Here is a 19,334-nt window from a genome sequence, read left to right as displayed (position 1 = left end):
ATGGTAAAAGCGCATAATATATCTATATGAGAAATTAAGTTTCATGCAGAAAATCTAGTTTTATAGCATTGCGCAAATATGCAAATATATTTGTAAATAAAGCAGTTCTGAACTTATGGATGGAAATTTATATGATAGAATATTATAGTTGATGAAAATTTGAGTAAAAATTAACTAAACAAAACATATTTTAAAAATTTTTTAACTGTATAACTTTTGGCAGTAATTAAAGAAATATATTCAATAACATTTTCAAACTGATTGAAACTTATCCAAAACCCGTAACTATTATTTGCATAAGATAGGGTAAATCTTACAGATAAAGAGAGAATAAAGCAAGAAAGCAAATGAAATTAAGGCTTATCATTTTGTATTACTGAGTTTAGATAGCTGGAGATATGTAAATTTATTTTAAACAAACAAACCAAACTTTTATTGAATCTTAAAGCAAAAAATTATTATATCAAAAGTATGAAAACGTATCTAAACCCCTCACTTTCCTGTAAATTACTTAAGGTATGAGTTCACACATAGTAATTTGGGGGGGAGATAGAATTTTACTCCATTGTCCTATCCTGGCTTCAAGACAACAGATATCAAGCTGGGCTCTTTGTAAACTTTAACCAAGATGAAATTCTTTGTATCTTTACATACAGCTTTTGAAAGCAAATTTTTTAACCCTATGAAACTCCTTTTTTTGTATATTTTTAAAAACGAGAATATACATAAAGCTGAATATAGTGCTATAAAAAGAATATATTATTTTTGACTATCAAAGCTTTAGCTGCCATCAGTAAAAAATAGCAATAAATTAGCCTAAAACCTACATAAGTTTCCCTTGAAACATCAAAATCTAAGTCTACCGTTGGCATAAAGATTATTTTTCATAAAAAGTTGTCTGCAATGCAATAAATGTCGTCTTCTAGATAAATACACCACCTTTTTAATACTAAAAGTCGTCTTACCTACAAGCGGATAGCTGGGTGGAAGGTATCATACTAAATGTCGTCTTACCTACCAGCGGATAGCTAGGTGGGAGGTATCATACTAAATGTCGTTTTACCTACAAGAGGATAACTAACTAGGTGGGAGGTATCATACTAAAAGTCGTCTTACCTACAAGCGGATAGCTAGGTGGGAGGTCTCATACTAAAAGTCGTCTTACCTAAAAGCGGATAGCTAGGTGGGAGGTATCATACTAAAAGTCGTCTTACCTACAAGAGGATAGCTAGGTGGGAGGTATCATACTAAATGTCGTCTTACCTACCAGCGGATAGCTAGGTGGGAGGTATCATACTAAATGTCGTCTTACCTACCAGCGAATAGCTAGGTGTGAGGTATCATACTAAATGTCGTCTTACCTACAAGAGGATAACTAGGTGAGAGATATCATACTAAAAGTCGTCTTACCTACAAGAGGATAGCTAGGTGGGAGGTATCATACTAAAAGTCGTCTTACCTACAAGAGGATAGCTAGGTGGGAGGTATCTGATGCTGTCAATATGAAAATCTCTCGAGTCCCCATCGTCCAACTCGATGACAACATAATCTCGCGGTAAATTCAAACCCTGAAAAAAAGATAATTGTACAGATGCTTCGATGAAAATCAGAACATTAGGAACATAAATGAAATTAGAGTGTAAATAAATGGAAATAAGTTAGAGAAAAATGAGAAATTAATTAATAATAGTTATTTCTCGCATCGTATTATAAACATCTTTCCGCGGATATAAAATGTACAATTATAAGATTAAAACTAGTTTATTTATCCCCAAGATGCCGAAGGCACGGCAAAAAAAAACTGGTTATAATCTTATGATTGTACATTTTTATATCCGCGGAAAACTGTATATAATACGATGCTACACATAGATTTTTCCTATATACGAGAACCGGTTCTAATCCACCGAATATTAATCGGTTTTGAATGAATAAGAGAATAGTTATTTCTCGCATCGTATGTGATTGGACACACACAGCAACATGACTTTTTAATCACGCTGCGAGTTTGCAGTTTGTACCTTGATTAGGACCAAGGACATACATTATGCATGCCAACATTTAAGAATTACGAAAAAACTATGTCTAGCATCGTATTATATCCAGCTTTCTACGAATATAGAAATGTACAATCATAAGATTAAAACCAGTTATTTTAGCCGTCGGGGCTAAAATAACTAGTTTTAATCTCATAATTGTACTTTCTATATCCGCGGAAAGTCGTTTATAATACGATGCGAAAAATAACTATTACGGTTTTAGTATCGAGGCTACTCTATAATTCACTTAATCTGTCTGTTCGTTAGTCCGCAGGGCTATAGGGAAAAGGTTTTTTTCGGCTGCTTGTTTGTCAGTCATATTACAAACATCATCACTGAGTCTAAATTTTTATCCATGTTTTTTCTTCTTCACTACTTATGGATGTTGTCATCCTTGTTATTCTATGATAACTTCTCAAAAATTAATTATGGATGAAATTTAAACAGTTTTGTTAAGGTTGACCCCTCATTCTTCCTAAGAAACAGCCTAAAACCTCGATGAAAAAACCAAACATGCATTCAAACAAACACCCTACTACTTTTATCATTTCAAACTATCCTATTTATGAGCAAAGTATTTTTATAGTTACAAAGTTGAAAATTAAAGCATTCCATACATTTGTTCCTATTCATAGAGTAAAGAAAAAGTAAAGAAATATTAGATTTAACATTTTAGGATGTTTTCATTGAAAGATTTTTTTCTAAGTTTTTAAGTTAGAAGATTTTTTTTCTCCGTGTTTTGAATACATTGAAAAAATATGATTCTATTTTATGTTCGATTAAAAGGACGTCCAAGCCTTTTCATTTTTTGAGGGGGGGGGGGGGGTTAAAAATTCAAATTCAAAATTTAGGGGATGCTTACGTTCAAGTTTTCTTCATTTTTTTGAGGGGGAGGGGAATGGTAAAAATTCAAACTTTAAAATTTTTGGGGGAGGGGTAATCACCCCTTTACCCCACCATTGGACGTCCTTATTAGATAATATATTTATTTTACATATTTGTGAACAATTTCATGCTTGTGTTATTAACAAAGAAAACAATCAAACAATAAACAGAAATTGTTTTACTGGCCAAAAACTAAAAGGCAAAATGTTGATTTACTAACATATCCATTTATCCGTGACTGTAATATGCATTGCGAATAGTATCACGTATTCTGCAATAATTTATGTTCAATGTTAAATTTTTTTTTCATTTGGGGTAAAGGAATAAGTGAAACAGTTAAAAAACCAACAGTATAATAAGCATTTATCTTATGGAAAAGAAATATTTTCCTTTTTTGACTCAAAGAAAAAATATATTAATCCTATCATATTGATTTTGAATTTAGTGAACAATTTCTAAAAAAAACCTTAATTTAAATTTGTTTTATTTTCGCAGTTGAGAACTATATTTCCAGTATGGCTTTCATGCCGGTTAAAATCCGCTGGATTAAAACCAGTTCTCAGCCATACTATCATTCTTATCCTTTAACCCTGTTATAAACTTAGCTCATAGTGACCATGGACAAAGGATATATCATTACTTGTTATCAAACACGTAGTGGGCTAAAATAACGATTCCCCTTTTCACCATCTTTACCCCACCCCCTTCCCTCCTAACGGATAAACGATCTGACCAATAAATGAGTTCCATGTTAACAATCTGAATTTTCCCGCTGTTATAATATCCATGTATATTCTGCATCCATTGCATGGATTAGAGTTGTGAGTGTGTATGTGTGGTATGCGGCAACTCTGGGCCATGCAGAAACCAAGACATTTTAGTGATGCTACGCACCCAGCTAAATCCTGTTATTCTACAATTGTAAAGCCACCTGAAAATATGTCAGATAACGGTATTGATTTCATCTCTCAGTTGTCCTGTAAGTGGAGGGAGGGGTGTTACCCCTCCCTCTCCCTTCTTAAGCACCGGAACCTTCCCCTTCAACCACCAAGTTATCAGCACCACCTCAGCCCTGAGGATAAAGGATCTAAGCCTTCCCTCACCTGATAGAATCACCCCCACACAGACTGTTGTTGTCACAGTAATCATCAAACCTTCCCTTTTAGTACCCAGACCTACCACTCAACCCCTCTATGCTTATCTACCTATTGTGCTGTTCCATGGGCTATCCTGCCTCCCCCGGACAGGGATAGCCATCTACCTAACCATTGCAACTATCTATGTTTTACTTGTATGATTTACCTTTAACTATCTTTATTCCTAATCCATATGTATTTATATTATGTTGTACAACTTTAGTAATCCTTAGACCTTCAATAAAGAAACAACTGAATAGACTCTGTTTATTATTTAGTGATTGCTAGAGAAGCGTAGCTTCTCTATAGTATAGGTGTCCACGTCTGTTCACACTGCCGTAGTCATTTGAACTCTGGTGTCTGCCATTTATCCTAGGCGGATACCACAACTTTTGGTGACAGCTGTGTGAGATTACGGCAAACCACAAGTGTAGAGCAGACGCGCAGCTGAGGCTAAGGTACTCCCAGCAGTGAAACTGGCAAAACTGACACAAGCAACCTGAATTACCCACCCTGGATAGCAAGGTCTAACTCTGTATCCAGCAGTTGTGGAAGCGAAATTCGACGGAGAACCGCGAAGAGCGACGAAATCTAACGGAGGATTGTGAGCTCAAGGGCTGAAACAGGCCTGCGGACTGGCTGAAACAGGCCAAATAATTGCAGACGGCTGAAACAGGCCCATTACTTACTGCGAAAGATAGCGGGATTCGAACCCACGGCGCTGCAGGATGGGACATTCCCTGCCGCCACTCTCTGGATTCGAACCCACGGCGCTGCAGGACGGGACATTCCCTGCCGCCACCCCTCCGGATTCGAACCCACGGCGCTGCAGGACGGGACATTCCCTGCCGCCACCACCTGGATTCGAACCCACGGCGCTGCAGGACGGGACATTCCCTGCCGCCAACTGGCTGAAACAAGCAAAATAGCTGCGAGCTGTGAGCGAAAATACGAGTGTAGTGTACCAAACAGAAGAAAAACTACGTTAACTACAAGTATCCTGAGAGGCTACAGCGCAGCCACCCATCTAGAAAAACAGATATCATATCACATTGTAGGGATTACCACCCTAGTGTGAAGGCTGAACAATAGATTTATGAGCAAGGATTGGTAAACAAATTTGTTGTGTATTGTGATAAAACTAAAAATAGAACAGGCTTGGTAAGCAAATCTGTTGTGTATTGTGATAAAGCCAAAAATAGAACCTAGATGTAATATAACAATGCATTGATAAACAATCTAACCCCCCCAAGCCTTCAGCACAACAAATACACCCCTTATTCCAACGGAAAGGGAGGGGCCCACCATCCATTGAAGAAAATACAATTGAGATGACATAACAATAAGCTCAGGATTAAGGAAAAGGCACAATTACCTCACAACCAAGTTACTTCAAACCTGTTACACCCCCCTCCCCATAGGGGGGAACGGACGGTTTTACCCCGTCCCCTCACGCGCTTCCCCTCCTACCAACACTTAAATAAGTCCGCCCACAGTGTGGAGATAGCGACCGGGAGAACAGAGCGCCATTTACGGGTCGCAGAGCTTAGGACGCAACAAAAAAAATTCAACGGAAAAAGAGAGATCAAGCGGACCAATGAGGAAGCAGATTGAGGGATAGAAGCGCGTTTTACCTGTGTGCACACTCTGACGGCGCGTAGGCGCGTTGCAAGAAAAGGGGATTTCACACACACACACACACACAGGAGAGGGGCCACTCTATAGCATACAACAGAGATATTTTTAAAAGCGAAGCTTTTCTATAATTAGGGTCGGTCCGTCCGTCCGTCCGTACGTCCGTCCGTCCGTCACGGATAGCTTTTTTCGTTAATTTAGACATGTTAGAATTGTCCTATCGATTTCAAATTTTGCATGGTGATTCCTTTAGTAGTTAGGTACGATTTAGAAAGCGTAGCAACTCTATAATCATTACCAAAATGTCAGTACGTCCATTTTAAACATGTTGATTTTTTTACTTTTTTAAATAGCTTTTTTCGTTAATTTAGGCATGTTAGAATTGTCCTATCGATTTCAAATTTTGCATGGTGATTCCTGTAATAGTTAGGTACGATTTAGAAAGCGTAGCAACTCTATAATCATTACCAGAATGTCCGTACGTTCATTTTAAACATGTTGATTTTTTTTACATTTTTAACAACAAATTTGTATGTCACCTAATTATCCGATTGGTCTGATTTTTGGTATACTGATTCCTAGGTCAACAAAGTACAATATTATAAGCGAAGCAACTCTATAATCAAGTCCTAAAAATGTAAGTATGTCCATAATCATTATCCTGTATCAAGCAGTTTTTCAACAAATTTACTTACAATTTTGCTTTGACTCTTATACATTCGCATTCTGATTATTCAGTTCTGATATTATACAAGTGTTAATGTCCGTTTGTCCTACCTTTTCAGTGCTTCGCTTTTATGGATGTTGTCATCCTTGTTTAGAAGAAAAACTTGCAAGCTCCTCCCTCCCTATCTACAGTGTGATAAGGAAAACTAAATCAGTTCCTTAGACCAGCTCAGACCCTCAACATCTTCCTAGCCCTGCCAACCCTACTTCAAAGCTGAGTGGCTAGTGAAAAAAATATATGTATATATAAATACCCAAGTGATAAATAGTGTTGTTTTTTTGTATCATGGTTGCAAGTAAGTGAATACTAACCTCACCATACAACACTGGAGACTGATATGGTAACTTAACGAAAGTACGCCCACCCTGTGGAAATAGCCTGACTTGATGCCCCACACTGGGCAGTGGTGGTGTGTACCTTGACCATAGACCCTCATAGTTGTGAACTATATACAGAGGAAGCGTGATTTTTTTGGAGCAAGGAGGAAAGCTAGCTAGCTCTGGGGATATTCCTATACACGTATATATATATGGGAGTGTAGCCATATATAGATAGCCTACATATCCATATATCTACTAGCGGATACGCTCCTAGAGACATCTATGGACACCTCACATATTCCCTTTTATCTCTAAGCTAAGATCCGCTGGTTATCACAGAAATCAAGAGCTATACTGGGAAGGAGAACAACTCAGGCTCAACAGTTAAACAAGACGCTGGCACCAACAGACCAACCCCCTGCTACTTATCATGGGGACACTCCAGCCACCGAAACTCTTGAGCCAGGAGGACAGAGCCTACGGCTACGTGGACTACCACCCTAATTACACAGCTATAGTATCTATAATAGGGGTGAGCCGGCTCGAACCTCCTTGCGACGCGGCTACTCTACTCTGCTCCTATATCTACAAGATGAGAAATTGTCAGCCCCTAGCCCGACGTGCGGCAATAGAAGACATTCCTGATTGGGCATTAACTGTGTGCCTAGGCATGCTGCTGGCACTGTGGTGGACAGAAGTCTTCATTTGGATCATAACCACCAACATCTGTACCCCACCACTCCCTGCTTCTTCATACAAGGTGCTGCTTCTGTTATTACTTTGGCCTACTGTGTTGAGTACAGTGAACATAAAACACATGCCAGGTCACAGACCCCTGGTCCCTGAGATGCCCTTGTCTGGAAGGGTGACTGGATGTCCGCTGCACAGCTCCTGTACAGTTGGTGCTCAACGCACGAGAAATGGAGATACTGGACTGGGGATTGTTGAACCTGTATGTGTCCTCCCGGGAGTGTTGAACGATGCGACTGAGCCCAATGAGAAGGTGACAAGCTTCAGAGACTTAGTGGCCAGCCCCAAGATGGACACTACCACCAGAACTGAGACTCCAAAGGGGCCCAGCCCTAGGGCCAGTACCACCTGTGTCTGGGGTGGAAAGGTCCTCCCTGGCGCTGGCCTCACCAACCTGGAGGATGGGGAGCTGTCCCAGGGGAATAGGCTCTTCACCCAGATGCCCGACGCGTACCTGGGGGTGGGGGAGCCGCCACCCAAGCCTCCCTGGGAGCCCCCAGGCATGGAACGACTGGGGACCGGCCTAAGGACGGAGAATGGTGACCTGCTGCAGTGGAAGGCTTTACCCAGCAAGGAGGGAGCAGGGTTGACCAGCAGCAGTGAGGCTGTTCCCCCACACTCCAAGACCAGATGCCTCTACTCTGTTGAACCACTGCACATGACCCAGCCAAGTCCCCCCATGCTGCTGAAGATGGAGGCCCACCAGGATGCAGAGCTCCAACTAGGGAAGTCAATAAGAAGGCCACCCCCTGCCAAAACCAGAATCACCGCAGGGGCTCCCCACCAGCAGCTGACGGAGCCTGGCAGGGACGCAATACCAGCTGGCAACTCTGGCCTAACTCAGGTGGCTACCAACAGCCTGCTGGCAGTCCAGAACCCAGTTCAGGCTACCATCAGTATGGCATCTTCTGGGCCTTGCTGGTTCAACTGTGGGTACCTGTCCACACACTGGCCACAGATACCCCCCAGAGATCATAGCCCCCCTTCCGACTGGCACCATCAACGGCCTTTGCTACCAACTACCTGGCGTAACTGGAGGCAGGATCCCTCATGTGGAGAAGCACCTGCAGAAGCTAAGGCCGAGGCTGGCCTCGCCACCCAGGAGAGGAGAGCCGCTGTTGGATGGAAGGGACCTATGTGTATGGGGAGGAGGCTGAATGCTACCAAGGAGCCACCACAAGCAGCCCAGCACTGCCTGATCCCTAGTAGGGGAGACCCTGTTTGTCAGCTGGTGCCCCAACTGGAGGATGAGAGACCTGGCAGGTTGATACACCCTGGGGAAGCCGGACTGATGGGATCCAGCTGGACAAAGGAGCGCTGCCGCTTCAACGGCCACACAGCCGCCAAGTGTAGAACCGGTTGGGACCAGGCAATGAAGAAACACCAGGCAGCCCAACAACCTGCATACAACCAGTCTGACACCCAGGTCTACCTGGAGGGAGATGCCCAGCCGTCACCCCAACCAGCTGCCGCCGCTGGGGCCGCGGCCACCCAGGAGTCTGTGTCTCAGATTGGGACCATAGTGGCCAGGATCAACGTGCTGGGAGGAGCGGCTGAACCCAACCGGGTTGGCCTGGACTTCAGCCTCAACCACATGGGACCGGTGTTCGTGCAGCCAACCAACATTGCGGAGCCAGAAGTCCTGCGGCCTCTGCCGGTCGGCCTCAACATGATGGTACCCGTCTTCCCTGCACCATCAAGCTGATGTCTGGGGCGACAGCCGTCGCCGCCACCTGTGAAGACTGGGGGGTGCTATCCAGCGCCCCACGCTGGTGCCTGGGGCGACAACCGTCGCCATCACCGAGAGACCTGGACCCCTGTGAAGACTGGGGGGTGCTATCCAGCGCCCCCACGCTGGTGCCTGGGGCGACAACCGTCGCCGCCACCGAGATACCTGGACCCCGGAACGAGCCTGCAGCCCCAGAGGAAGGGGTGACACCCGTCACCCCCAGTCAGCCAGAGCCCCCAGCCAGCAGGGAGAGTCCAGCTGTCCCTCACCCTCAACTGCGTCCAGCTGTCTACCTCCCTCAACCAAGCCAGGGTAATTGTATTGCATTGGTGTACCAGGAAGTTTGTGCTGGGTCAAACTTGCCTGCGCCCCCTGCATCTGCCCCAGGAACCAGGATATCAGCCATTACCAGCCAAACTGAAGAAGCTTTGACCGCTGCCTGGGGAGTAACTCAACTAGATGCGCCAAGTGCCGAGCCTAACCATAGCAGTAGAGGATCCTCAACAATTATGTCTACCCAAGATGGAGACGATGTGCCTGGACACCTTCAGGCTAGGGGAGGAAATCCGGAGCCTTGTGCCTCCAGTCCACCAGCAGCAGTGGCCGTGGATGGGCCAACTAGAGCGGAGCCACCCTTGCAGATCCAAGACAGCCTCCGGCACAGGGGATGGACTGTTACCTTCCCCTACCCTGCAGGTCTGACTGCCATGCACCACCCTGCCAATGTCCAGGATGAGCCTAATGGAGGCAACGTTCCTACAGTATGGCAACCACCACCTGCCCGCGTTGCCAGAGACCCTGGAAGCCGAATGAACCTGACCAGCCCCAAGGGCGAAGAAGCTGCGCCTGCATCCAATAGCCAGCCTGCCAGCAGCAAGGTGACCAACACGATGGAGACCACCAGCCCAGTAGAGAAACCTGAAGAGGTGTATACCAGGCGGCTGTTGGTCCAAGCCCCCTCATGTGCTGTGCCACCCCTGGAGGTTGCCAGGGTGGCCTCAGAGGTACACATCCAACGGCCAGAACATCCAACAGGACCAGCTACTCCAGCAGATATAGCAGATTCCGTTCGACCTGGGGAGGGCTGGAGTCTACCACCGTTCAGCAGCTGGTATCCTGGCGGACCCATTCCACAAGGACAACAAACTGAAGGCCGCAACCACTGTCGGAAGTCTGGCGGTGCAGACAACCCCTCCCAGCCTTCCGAGGGGAGAGTTGTGGTATGCGGCAACTCTGGGCCATGCAGAAACCAAGACATTATAGTGATGCTACGCACCCAGCTAAATCCTGTTATTCTACAATTGTAAAGCCACCTGAAAATATGTCAGATAACGGTATTGATTTCATCTCTCAGTTGTCCTGTAAGTGGAGGGAGGGGTGTTACCCCTCCCTCTCCCTTCTTAAGCACCGGAACCTTCCCCTTCAACCACCAAGTTATCAGCACCACCTCAGCCCTGAGGATAAAGGATCTAAGCCTTCCCTCACCTGATAGAATCACCCCCACACAGACTGTTGTTGTCACAGTAATCATCAAACCTTCCCTTTTAGTACCCAGACCTACCACTCAACCCCTCTATGCTTATCTACCTATTGTGCTGTTCCATGGGCTATCCTGCCTCCCCCGGACAGGGATAGCCATCTACCTAACCATTGCAACTATCTATGTTTTACTTGTATGATTTACCTTTAACTATCTTTATTCCTAATCCATATGTATTTATATTATGTTGTACAACTTTAGTAATCCTTAGACCTTCAATAAAGAAACAACTGAATAGACTCTGTTTATTATTTAGTGATTGCTAGAGAAGCGTAGCTTCTCTATAGTATAGGTGTCCACGTCTGTTCACACTGCCGTAGTCATTTGAACTCTGGTGTCTGCCATTTATCCTAGGCGGATACCACATATGTATGATGCAGAGATTCAAATTAACAAAGCTTCTCTATAATTCATTTGGAAAGACATTAATTATAGATACTATTACCATAAATAAAAAATATAAAATAATGATATTAAAAATAAATTAACCTAATATCTATAACAGACTGCCATAAAGTATGTTTAAGCTTAGTCATTTTTATTTATTTTATAAAATTTCTACCTCAACAAATTTGGAATGAATTTGACAATAAACTTTTGCAATGGAACTGAAGTTTGTAAGTGTATATGAAATGGATTTGAAAATGCAGCATTTGTGCTGCAATAAAATAGTTTATTATTGGCCATCTAATCATATGAGTTTAAGGCAAACAATAGGTATTTACGAAGTTTGTACAGTGTACTATTCTATAATTATTTTAAATAGTTTAAAATTGGCCATCTAATCAAATGAGTTGAAAATAGATAAGAGTTTTCTTAGAGATTTGTACAATATACTATTCTATAATTATTTTAAATAGTTTAAAATTGGCCATCTAATCAAATGAGTTAAAAATAGATAAGAGTTTTCTTAGAGATTTGTACAATATACTATTCTGGAGCTATTTGAAATAGTTTATTATTGGCCATCTAATCATATGAGTTGAAGACAAACAATAGGTATTTACGAAGTTTGTACAGTGTACTGTTCTATAATTATTTTGAATAGTTTAAAATTGGCCATCTAATCATATGAGTTGAAGATTTGTGCTGTGTACTATAGTATTGCTAACTACTTAAAATATTTTAAAAATAGCCATATAATTTTTAAAATAGTTATGGATTTTAGTCCCGCCATGATCTTAATCTTTCATTTTGATAATAAATTTTCAGGAGTAAAAAATCACAAATGTGATAATAGTTATTTCTCGCATCGTATTATAAATAGCTTTCCGCGGATATAGAATGCACAATTATAAGATTGAAACCAGTTTTTTTATCCCCGAGATGCCAAAGGCACCGGCTAAAAAACTGGTTTTAATCTTATGATTGTACATTTTTATATTATAATACGATGCTAGACATAGTTTTTTCGTATGGATGAGAACCAGTTCCTATCCACTGGATTCGAATGAATACGAGAATAGTTATTTCTCGTATCGTATTATAAACGGCTTTCCGCGGATATAGAATGTACAATTATAAGATTAAAACTAGTTTTTTAGCCCCGTGGTGCCGAAGGCACCGGCTAAAAAAACTGGTTTTAATCTTATGATTGTACATTTCTATATTCGTAGAAAGCTGGATATAATACGATGATAGACATGGTTTTTTCGTATGGATGAGAACCAGTTCCTATCCACCGGATTCGAATGAATACGAGAAAAATTGTTTATTCTATTTTGACAATGCAAAGAGAGAAAGATGTCACAACTTAAAATTTTAAAAATTCTGAACTTGCCGCTAAAATGGACCAATCACGTGTCTGCGTGTTAAAATATATAAGCTACTTGAGCATTAAATTAAATGAAAAATTGAATGATATAAACTACTATAAGAAATCTAACAAAAATGAAATAAGTAAAAGCTTTAGTGGCAATATATGTCATAAAAATGTTTTTTTTTTACTGTGATATTTAAAAACTTAATGAACCCTCTTTATGTGTGTATGTAGAATTTGTGGATATCTTATTACTTGGATTCCTAATGAAGTGAAACAAGCAGCAGGCTATAATAACGATTGCTACTCTTCCCTCCCCTTTTTCCCAACCCCTCCCCTCCTTCTGGATAAATGAACTGACAAATAAACTAGTTCCATGTTAGCAACCAAAATGAACAACAATTTTTCCCTTGTCATAATATCCACGTATATTCTACATCCAATATGTGTACTCTTAATTTAAAATTCGTTTAACTTAACTTTTTCCTTTATAGCATGATATATTTTTCATTGTTAATAAAAATATATTATTTAATCTTCTCCATAATCTCTGTAATTTTTATGTGGAAAGTGCATTTTTCCTCAAGGGCAATACTTAAAATTATTTTGCACTAAAAACGTACTTTAACCCCAATCCTTAAGAATTAAAACTCAATATTCTTTGAAATTTTATGTAATTATAGGCCAAAAAGGCAGAATTTCACGTATAAGAATTTATAAAAAAAAACGCGCATTTTCTCTGACCGTAAGCTCAGTAATTTTTAGGCTAGGCTAATTTAGACTGAAAGTTTTGTACGGACGTAGCCGAAGCGAATATTCTCCTTTTTTGAAGGAACGCCAAAGCAAGAAGATTTAAAGGCAGTAAAAATGCACATAGACTCTTGCGGTATAACCATCAACTCCGCAAATTTATCACATTATTAAAGCGTCAGAACCGCATATCATTACAAGAACCTAGTAAAAGTGTCTGACTCTGATTATGACGTAAAAAATTATCCAATGAGAGGCCAGTATACACTGTAATTGAACAATCGTAAAATTTATAGTGGCCTCTAGAATCGCATTACAAAACATGTTATATAAAGATGTAGGCTTTTTTTGTTTGTAGCGCTAAACCTTTATGGTTCTCCTTTACAGTGAAGCTTCTTATAGATCTAATAAAGATTTATAACAATTTTGAGAAAGGGTATCTTCACCCTTCTAAGAGAAATCATCTCTAGAAAAAATCCCCCCCCTTCCTTAATTTTTTAAAACTTCAATTGAAAATTTTAGAGTCACATCTAAACCCCCCCCCCCACACACTCCCATCGCCTTAAGTGCTACATAGAGGCTTCTAGGGGGCGATGCCGATAGTATATTTATAAATTTCATCATAGAACAACATATCTTCTTATTATATTTAGTCCTCTGGTGCTGCGACGACTAATTTAAAAAATATTTTTATAAAAAACGAGGGGGATTTTATTGTTTTTTTTGGAAGGGGGGGGGGGTGTCCCACCCCCCAAGAAAATAACTTAAAACCACCACAGGACCAGAAGGTATATTCCCTGAAGAGTAGAATCCGATCGGTTCAGTGGTTGTCGAGATCTTAAGGGACAGACGGACGGACGTACAGACATCATTCTACTTTGTATTATAGGTTGTAAAACACTTGCAAATATAAAATATGTGGAACGCAAGGCACACCTTCTATTACTGCATTCTGCCCATAGTAAAATTTTGTAAATTTTAATAAAATCATTTCGAATGGGTGGGGACTTTATTTACATACGTTTAGATATGAAATATACAAATTTGCACGAGGTTAGAAAAACTCATAGATTTTATCCTGAAGGGTTTTCGTCGTCGGGGAGGTGATAGGTTCGAATCTCGGCGTCATAAAAATGGTTCCTACTGCTACTATGTCAGGTGCGCAACAGTAATAGTTAGAGTATGGGGTAATTTTTAGAAGAAAAAAATGTAAAAATGTCATCTAAAGTTGAGTAGTTTCAAATAAAGCTCCTTTAGATACTAAAGTAGTGCTTAATAAGGTGATAAGCCCATAAAAAAACATCTCTCTTGTTTAATTGCTTTTGTCATGGTTAATAAAATTAATAAATTATTGCTTATATACATTTTCAAACAAAAATTCTAATTATTTGAATATCTATTTCTTAAGTTATATTAATTTGGTATTTCTTATGCGAAGTTTTTCTGCGTTCTATTTAGGTACGTCCGTTTTTTTTTCGCAACGGATAGGTGAATAAGTCTTTAACTAATGCAAAAAACGTTTTTTTTCAACAAGATTTTTTTTCACCATTTCTATAGCATTTAATTCTTCTTTATCTTTTGTGTCTTAATCAAAGCATCTTTATTATTAAGTATCAAAATGTAAGTACGTCTAAACCAGGGACGTCCAAGGAGGGGGGGGGGGGGTGTAAAGGGGTGATTCCCCCCTCCCCCAAAAAACTGCCTGGGCGCCTTTGCCTCTAAGATATAAAAATATAACCCCCCCCCCCCCCAAATGAAGTTTTTAATTGTTAATTTTTTTACAAAACCCTCCCAATTAAAAAGTGCAACCTGCGTTTAAAACATTATTTGTTAAATGGAGATACGGAAAGTGTCATGTGTGACGTCATAAAAATACGCCTTAAAATTAAGGATGACAAGGGAAAAGGAACCCATAAAAAATTAATTTAGACGTATTTCTATGACGTCACACATGACACTTTCTCCCTAGTAAATACAATAATCTAATTAAAGGCTAAACCAAGAAGCAATATTATTGAGCGAATAGGGAAGTAATGAAATACAAATGGGCTTTTTGTAGATCATATCTGTAATTTAGGTCAACTGAATTTGAATTTCCGATTGTGTACATAGCACCCTCATCCTATCTCAATATTTAATAGTAGCTAAAAAAGTTTAAACTTCCAATAAAAAAAATCAAAATTTGAAAAATTAAAATTTTTAATGCATAAACGATTTATACATTATAGCTTATTTAGCTAGTAGCAAATATTGAGATAGGATGAGGGTGCTATGTACACAATCGGAAACTCAAATTCAGTTGACCGTAATTTAGGTATTTTCATAAGCCAACTAAAAAAACATAGCTAAAATGTTGCATATACTGTGCTAAAATTGTGTTGTACATTTCGCATTACTGCTTTAGCATAGATCGATCTTATTATGGCATAATTTGAAGCTCTTTATACTTTATTGTGCCTATAAAAAATGACGTCATACAATACAAATGACCAATGATAGGCCAATACACAGACTAAATTTCATTGGCCGGCCAGTATACATTTTAATTGACCAAAGGTAGGCCAGTATGACGTCATTTTTTATAGCCACTGTAAAAAGCTTCCATAATTTAGGTTTACAGTTCAATCAATCATTCAAAAGCTGTGATTTTTTTTCTCGTAGTTTTGAAAACACATAGATCATATCATGGTATACTTTAACACCTACAAGGTGATTCCTAAGAATTATTCTGACAGTAAAAATCACATATAATTTACTAGCTGAACTAGCGAGCTTTAGATGTCACATGAATGCTATTGATTGGCTTGAGTAACAGAGTTTTTGCACACTCATGCATGCAATATTTGGAGTGCAGTAGCTAGATAATCAACTTTGATTGTGAGTATCTTTTTAAAAGCGAAGCTTTTCTATAATTAGGGTCGGTCCTTTCGTGCGGAACGGAAATCTTTTTTTTGTTAATTTAGGCATGTTAGAATTGTCCTATCGATTTCAAACTTGCATGGTGATTCCTGTAGTAGTTAGGTATGATTTAGAAAGCGTAGCAACTCTATAATCATTACCAGAATGTCTGTACGTCCATTTTAAACATGTTGATTTTTTTACTTTTGTTAATGTCCGTTTGTCCTATTATTTCAGTGCTTCGCTTTTAAGGATGTTGTCATCCTTGTTTTACTTAATATTACATACATACTATTGATATTTTCATAATTGGGGAATTAGAAATATGGATATTATCTTTCTTGTTTTTTAGATATATTATTGACAGTAATAATACTTAAGGTTTGGTAGCTGTCGTAATCGAAAGCAAAAAATTGTCATTTTTAAAAATCCTCAAGATAGTTATTTACAAATCCGCACAAAATTAAAGTGCGGCTACCGCACCATATACTATTGAGCCCCCGTTATAGATTATGAAGCAATTATTTATGCTGATAAGCGAAACATAAAGTTCAAATGGAACCTTTTTTTGTATTTATAACAATTTATCATGAAAATTGCTGTCGGCTTCGTCCCTATTAGAGTATGGGAGGGTAACCGTCCATATTTATCATTTATTATAAAGTGGCTGGACAAAGAGTCTCAAAAATTAGCCATGTGACGTCATAAAAATGAGGGAGATGACAGGAGAAGTGGGAAAGAAAATCCCTAAAAAAGAGATGGATAATTCCTTATTTTTATGACGTCACATGGCTAAATCTTGGTGACACTTTTTCCAGCTATGTTATAAAGCAAACAAAATTATTGGATTTTTCACAATTTTTGCACTGAGGGGAGGTGGGGGTCCTATCCTCAAAAAAAAATCTTAAAAACATTGGATGGCCTATAGGCTTATATACTCAATACTAGAACCAATTGTCCAGAAGTTATCGAGATCTTAAGAGATAGACAGACAAACAGAAGCCTTTTTTTCTATTGTAAACAAATCAATCGTGAATTAATGTAAAAGGACTCTCAGACAAAGGACGTGTAATAAAATGATGTATGTATACCTGTGTATTCTCTACCACAGTGCCAGGATGGAGGTAATGATACTTGCTGCTCCAGTACGCACAAACTCTGGCTCCAGGCTGCAGGGCTGCCACACGTCCTGGTGATACCTCTAGTATCTAAATATAATTGTTATCATTTTAGTGGTAAGTTAGATCGGGGTGAGCCGAATTTCAGCCAATCACTGCGCGGTATTTCATAAAATGCTGTGCTCTCATTACTCGGTGGAAAGTTGGCTCATCCCGATCTGGCTCACCACTAAAATGATTTAAAGATCCAGCTCAGTATGGCTTCAAAACCGATTAATATCCGCAGGATTAGAATCGGTTCTCAGCCATAATAAAAAATCATGTATAGAATTGTATTACATACAATTTCTCACAATTATTGAAATAAAAATTATGAAAATTAATACCAGTTTTCTTTAGCCTGGGTTTTCATCCCCTCGGGATGATAAACTGGTTTTAATCTTACAATTTTTCATTTTGATATCCGCGGAAAGCTGTCTATAATACGATGCAATAAAAACTAAATATCCTTTACTCTTTTGTTAAAAATTATTGTAAGCATTTCATATTCCATACTTTTTTATTTGTTTATCAGATACATTTGTTTTAAATAGCCTAAAACTTGGTCAATAAAAAAAAATTTCTTTTTATTAATCTGTAGTAGAAATTCAAAAGAACACAAAAACTTGAAAATAATCCTAAACTTCACAGGGTGACATTAGTCATTAATATAAATTATGAATGAAATAAATATTGTGCCCGAAGCTATGTACCGCAATTACGACGAAGCCCAATCTTTAATACTTTTGCACCACTTTTGACTCCTGTGACGTCATAAAAATGAGGGTTTCTACATCTCTTTTTAGGGGATTTTTTTCCAACTTCTCCTCTCATCTTCCTCATTTGTATGACGTCACAGAAATCAAAAGTGGCGCAAAAGTGGTACAGATTGGGCTTTGTCCGCAATTACAATTAATACCATAAAATCACTATAAAAAAAATTTTAAAAGAAAGAAAGAATTTGTAATTTCTAAGAAACATCATCTTAAATTTACACTTAATCTTTTATTTTGATATTAAAACTGTAAATAAAACTTTGAATAATATGAAATTAATTGTTTATTGTTTGGTTTTATCAAACATAAAAACCTTTTAATGCCTTAGATGTCATTTTAAAATGCTTTGATAGAGACAATTACTAGGATTCGAACCATAATATAATTTTTAAGAGTAGATTATATACTAATAGCCTTGTGTTACTTCCTGAATGAGTTGTTCTTTTAGTGCTATGCATTATGTTATAGCAATAGGGATTCTACGAAAGGATAATTGAAGATAAATAATCTTCGCCCATTAGTATTTAGTGGAAAGAAAGTGCATTTTTAAAAGCGAAGCTTTTCTATAATTAGGGTCGGTCCGTACGTTCGTCCGAGACAGATGAGATAGCTTTTTTCGTTAATTTATGCATGTTAGAATTGTCCTATCGATTTCAAACTTTGCATGATGATTCCTGTAGTAGTTATGTACGATTTAGAAAGCGTAGTAACTCTATAATCATTACCAGAATGTCCGTACGTCCATTTTAAACATGTTGATTTTTCTACTTTTTTAACAAAAAAAATTGTATGTGATCTAATTATCCGTTTGATCTGATTTTTGGTATATTGATTCCTTGGACAACAAATTACAAAATTATAAGCAAAGGAACTCTATAATCAAGTCTTAAAAATGTAGGTATGTCCATAAACATTATCCTGTATCAAGCACTTTTAAAAAAAAAATACTTGCAATTTTGCTTCTTATACTTTTATATTTTGATTATTCTGACACTATACAAGTGTCAATGTCCGTTTGTCCTACCGTTTCAGTGCTTCGCTTTTATGGATGTTGTCATCCTTGTTTCAAAGAAAACTTGAGAAAAGTTATTTATAAAGCCTCGATTTTTCACTCCCTCTAAATACTAATGTGTATAATGTATATATTTTTGTGTTTCTATGTGTCAAATTTTAATTAAAATACTTTATCCATAGATTTATTAAATCCACTGTTTTTATAAGTCATCGTTGACA

General features: G+C 38.9%; 1 protein-coding gene across 2 annotated transcripts in view; it reads right to left on the bottom strand.

Moving 5' to 3' along the window:
* LOC145325878 (uncharacterized) overlaps window positions 1-19,334 on the bottom strand; it is a 112,343-nt gene that overhangs the window by 13,669 nt on the left and 79,340 nt on the right. For both annotated transcript variants that reach the window (XM_080168855.1, XM_080168856.1), the window contains 2 exons: window positions 17,260-17,376; window positions 1,460-1,568 (listed from right to left, as the gene is read on the bottom strand). In XM_080168855.1, coding sequence (XP_080024981.1) covers window positions 1,460-1,568; window positions 17,260-17,376 — 226 coding nt within the window. The remainder of the gene's footprint in view (window positions 1-1,459; window positions 1,569-17,259; window positions 17,377-19,334) is intronic.

Source organism: Acartia tonsa, chromosome 8 (assembly GCF_053477335.1).
Source record: "Acartia tonsa isolate MP-2025a chromosome 8, ASM5347733v1, whole genome shotgun sequence".
NCBI lineage: Eukaryota > Metazoa > Arthropoda > Copepoda > Calanoida > Acartiidae > Acartia > Acartia tonsa.
The sequence above is the reverse complement of the archived record's forward strand: the minus strand, read 5'-3'. Positions and strand labels throughout refer to the sequence as shown.